Below are 4,796 nucleotides of genomic sequence, written 5' to 3' on the forward strand. Positions count from 1 at the left end.
ACACAAAAAATATTTTCTCCTACTTCTCCTTCTTCAGGGTTGCAATTCCGGTTGCAGCACAGTAATAAATTTTCCAACCTATCAGTCGAATTCTGAAACTACTGTTTCGATTTGCTCCGAATTTTTTCCAGAAGTTCAGAAAAACATCGTAGAACAATACGCCTTTAGAATAGAATTCTAAAAGATTTCGATCCTCAAAATCGCAAATTCCTCTTTTTTCTATTTTATTTGATTTAGTTTCTATTTTCATATTTTCAAAAAAATCTTTAAAAAATTGTAGTTTCGTGTTCTTATTTTATTTGATTTATAATCAGGTTTTAATATTTTTTTGATTTTATTTTAATCACTTTTCTATGTTTTTTATTTGTTTTCTTAACCGTAATATTGCGTTGGTTTATGAACAGGTTTTCTATGGATTGACCAAGTGGATGGTACCCAAATTGTTTTTTTTTTTTGCCAAAAACCTTTTGGCATTTGGCCAAATCAAGGTTATTCATATTTGGCCAAAAACCTTTTGGTATTTGACCAAATCAAGGTTATTCGTAATTTTTTCCATAATTTAATTTGCTAAACCCCAATTCTTTTTTTGTGTTATTATTATTACTATTACTAATATTCTTATTCTTATTATTATTTTATTTTTGTAGGTACCTCCTTTGGCCAAAGGGGAGCAGGTGTCAATTCTTCCTTACACTTATTTGTTTGCTTCATTGCCCTTGAAAACCTTGGTAAAATCTCTTTTTTAACCATTAAACCTAAAATATATATAATAGGTAGATGTTGTCCATTTTCATGAATTAGGATTAGGATTTTATCACATTGTTTATTTTTAGGCTAATTTATTTATTTTTAGGCTAATTAATTTATTTTTAGGTTAATAATTATTTTAGACTAATTTATTTATTTTTAGGCTAATAATTATTTTTAGGCTAATTAATTTAATTTTATGTTTGTTAGCCTTGTTTTTAGAAAAACCTTTTTGTTGCCTTATCGCTATCCTTTCAAATTTATCCTGCTTTTATTTTCGCGCCCAATTCTTCCTCTATATTGTAACTGCCCCAAAGCCTTGTAATAGCTAGGGGTTTCTATTATTTTTCCTCTATTCATCTGCAGGTGTTTATTGTAATAGATTTAGGCTTTTAATTTCCGCCTTTATTTTCTTGCCTTTATTTTTCTGCCCTACAGGTGTTTATTGTAATAGATTTAGGCTTTTAATTTCTGCCTTTACTTTCTTGCCTTTATTTTTTTGCCCTACAGGTGTTTATTGTAATAGCGTAGGAACTTTTAATTCTGTCTTTATTTTTTTTTATTTTTAACTGCGTGGTTAGTAATCCTAGGGAGTGCAAGCCTGTTAATTACAAGATAAATATCTGAATCTAATCACCTGAATGTGCCACACACACACCTTTAGGGTAACCTCTCCTGTTCCCTTATTATTTGCTGCCGTGTTGCCTTATATGCCTTTAAAATAGTCAAGTCCCTCGATTCCGAGGATACCTAAAGCAAATGTTGCCCTCAGTTCATTCATCATCAATTTTGTCCCTCGATGTTGCCTCGATAAATGATGATTTGTCCCAGTTGCTAAGGCATCCTCGCCTGTTGCCTAAAAGTTTAAATGACTATTATATCCTTCCCTTAGACTACCTGCCCTCTTTATGGCAGGGCCAGTCTTTTGGCGAACGATAACTCTGATGACCCTTTACATCCAATAAAAGGACTTCCTACCCTCCTATGGTATAGATAGCCCTGAAAAGCTAAAAGAACAAATTTTAAAACTTAAGGTAGTTGCTACTAATTGCTTGCTCTAAAGTCAAAATCTTTTCCCACTCTTTTTCAAAATCAAATTCAAAAAGACTACGCTTATTTACAAGCTAAAGTTCTTCTTCAAAGTTTTTACTATTCACACCCTACACTTCAAACATTTTTGAAAACAAAGTGAGCTAAGCAATTAAGAGCCCCTGGATAACCATGGATACAAAGGGTGCTTGTACCTTCCCTTTGTATAACTTACCCCCCGAACTCAAAATCTTTTAAAAGGTCTTTTTCTGTTCTTTTAGCCTTTCTTATTGGATAAAATAAAAGTCGGTGGCGACTCTTGCTATCCGCACATTTCTAAAAAGTCAGTTCTCCCACCAAATTACACTAATGAAGTGGTGGACTATGCTAGAAAAGTTGGTAGCAAGTGTATGCTTTTTAAAGTGGATTTTGAAAAGGCGTATGATAAGGTTAGTTGGAGTTTTTTGAGTTATATGCTTAAAAGGATGGGTTTTGGGGAAAAATGGATGAAGTGGATGGAGTCTTTGGTATTTACTAGTAGTTTGTCGGTGCTTTTCAACGGAAGTCTCACGAAGGAGTTTACTGTTTCTAGAGGTTTGAGGCAAGGTGATCCACTCTCTCTTTTCTTTATTGTGTTAGTAGCGGAAGATCTTTCGGGTCTAGTTAGACAACCTATCCAAGTGGGGGAATTCCAAAGGTTTGCTATTAAGGGCTCGTGTTGTGTGGATATTCTTCAATTTGTAGAGGATACCTTAATTGTGGGAGATGGTAGTTGGAAACATGTTTGGGCGATAAAAGCGGTACTTCGGGATTTTGAAATTGTCTCGAGGCTTGGTATCAATTATCATAAAAGCAAGTTGATTGGTATTAATACTATTGTAGGTTTCTTGGAGGCAGTTTCCCTCTTACTTTCTTGCAAGCTGGAGGATTGTAACTTTTATTTTCTTGGTATTCCTATTGGTTTCAATCCAAGGAAGGAAGCCACTTGGAATCCTCTTTTGTTGAAAAATGAAGAATCGGTTGGAAGGATGGACAAACCGCTCTTTGAATTTGGTAGGTAGAATTACTCTTTTGAAGTCCGTGCTTAGTTCCTTGACCATTTTCACTATGTCTTTTTATAAGACGCCTAAAAAATTGGTGAAAAGGATTAATGCTATGCAAAGTAAGTTTTTGTGGGGGGGAGTGGAGGAAAAAAGGAAAATTCATTGGGTGAAGTGGGAGGAAGTTACCTTACCCTTTGAAAAGTGGGGATTAGGAGTCAAAAATATTGCTTTGTTTAATTTGGCTCTTCTTAATAAGTGGAGGTGGCGAATTCTTCAAGGGGAAGACGCTTTGTAGTACGACGTTTTGAAAACTCGTTATGGAGATTTATCTTCAAATGCTTTTTGTGTTGGCAAGGATTTTATAGTCCCTCCCTCTTGTTCTTTTTGGTGGAAGGACATGATAAAGGTTAGTTTATCTTCTTCTTTGGATCCTACTGTAGAATGTAATAGTTTTACTATTTATAATGGCTTTAATACTCCATTTTGGGATTCGAATTGGTTAGAGGGCACCTCTTTAAAAGAGGCTTTTCCGATTTTGTATGTTGTCTTGGTTAAAGAAAGTTTCGGTAGTGGCTATGGGAGGTTGGTTGGATGGAATTTGGATTTGTGGTGATTTTGGCGTATCCGAGTATTACTTAGAGAATCCTGAGATTTTGGAAGAAGTCGGGAAATTGAAAAGGCGGGTGGAGGAGTTGAGAGAGTGGAAAGAAGACAAGGATACGGTGGTTTGGTCTTGTAGCTCGAAAAAGGAATATTCGGTGGCTTCGTGTTATACTTATGATTCTCTCCGAACACCTCACGGTCCCCCTAATATTCATGACGGAGCTTTTGGAATAATGTGGAAGATGGATGTTCCTTTCAAGATAAAGGATTTTGGTTGGAGAATTTTCCTTGATAGGGTTCCTACTAAGGACCTCTTGGTGACTCAAGGTATTCCTCTTTCTTTGGAGAATTTAATATGTAAATTTTGTGGTAATTGTTTGGAAAATAGGAATCATCTCTTTCTTAGTTGTCGGGTGGTGAAGAAAATTTGGTGTGATATAGCTTTTTGGTTGGTAAAGGGGATCATTTTATTGAAGAGTGTTTGTCGAATTTTATGGATTGACACTTATTTTTTAGTGTGAATATGGTGAAAGATAGAAAATTGAGTGTTGTTTGGTTTGCTACTACTTGGGTTATTTGGTTAGTTAGAAACAGAGTGTGTTTCCGGAATGATTTATGGAATATTAACAACACCATTTGGAACATTAAGCTCTTGGTTTGGAAGTGGTCTTTTTGTGGGAATATTACTCATCCCAATTATTCATTTTACTAGTTTTGTAAGGAGTCGTTGTACTTCCTCTCGTGAATGTAATTGGTTTGTAATTTTCTTTTGTCGGTTTTTACCGTCTCTTGGAGTAATCGGATTGGAGAACCCTTAATTCTCCCTTTTATAATAACTTGATTACTAAAAAAAATAAGCAACATGCTTTAAATTTGTCACTGAGGAACCATACCTCACTGATGCAACATTCCTCCACAATTAAGGTCAATCCTCTATGAAGCCTCTATCGTCATTTATTCAAAATGGGGAAATTAACTTTTCTCAAAACATTAACATACATCTAACTTTTTAGCATTATCTAACTTTTTTTTAATAGGCAAATTTATTAAATAGGGAAAATCTATTAAATAAGGAGTATAAGGGATACTAATTATTATAATACTTTGAATCCTTATCAATTTTAATATTGTAAAAAAAAACTTGATTATATAATGACAATCAATATTTAAAATATAAATTGAAAAAAATTACTGCAAATTTAAATTTTGCAAGTAATTATCTGTAAAGATATTACTTTGAAATATAAATTGTCAATTGTCATGCATATTAGAAGGAAATATTTTCTAAACGTTTTTTAGAAAAATTTGAAGGAAATTAATTCAATTAAATAAGAGAATTTTAATTGTGTCAAAGATTTAGATTTTTTGTTCTTT

The 4,796-nt window shown here is 33.6% G+C and overlaps 1 protein-coding gene across 1 annotated transcript; it reads left to right on the forward strand.

Annotated features, from left to right (window-relative positions):
* Positions 1 to 2,261: 2,261 nt before the first annotated feature.
* LOC131648527 (uncharacterized) lies at positions 2,262 to 2,837 on the forward strand. Its single transcript, XM_058918277.1, has one exon. It carries the CDS (start codon positions 2,262 to 2,264, stop codon positions 2,835 to 2,837), a length of 576 nt encoding a protein of 191 aa, XP_058774260.1.
* The last annotated feature ends 1,959 nt before the right edge of the window (positions 2,838 to 4,796 follow it).

This window comes from Vicia villosa, linkage group LG2, assembly GCF_029867415.1.
Source record: "Vicia villosa cultivar HV-30 ecotype Madison, WI linkage group LG2, Vvil1.0, whole genome shotgun sequence".
In the NCBI taxonomy this organism is placed as follows: Eukaryota; Viridiplantae; Streptophyta; class Magnoliopsida; order Fabales; family Fabaceae; genus Vicia; species Vicia villosa.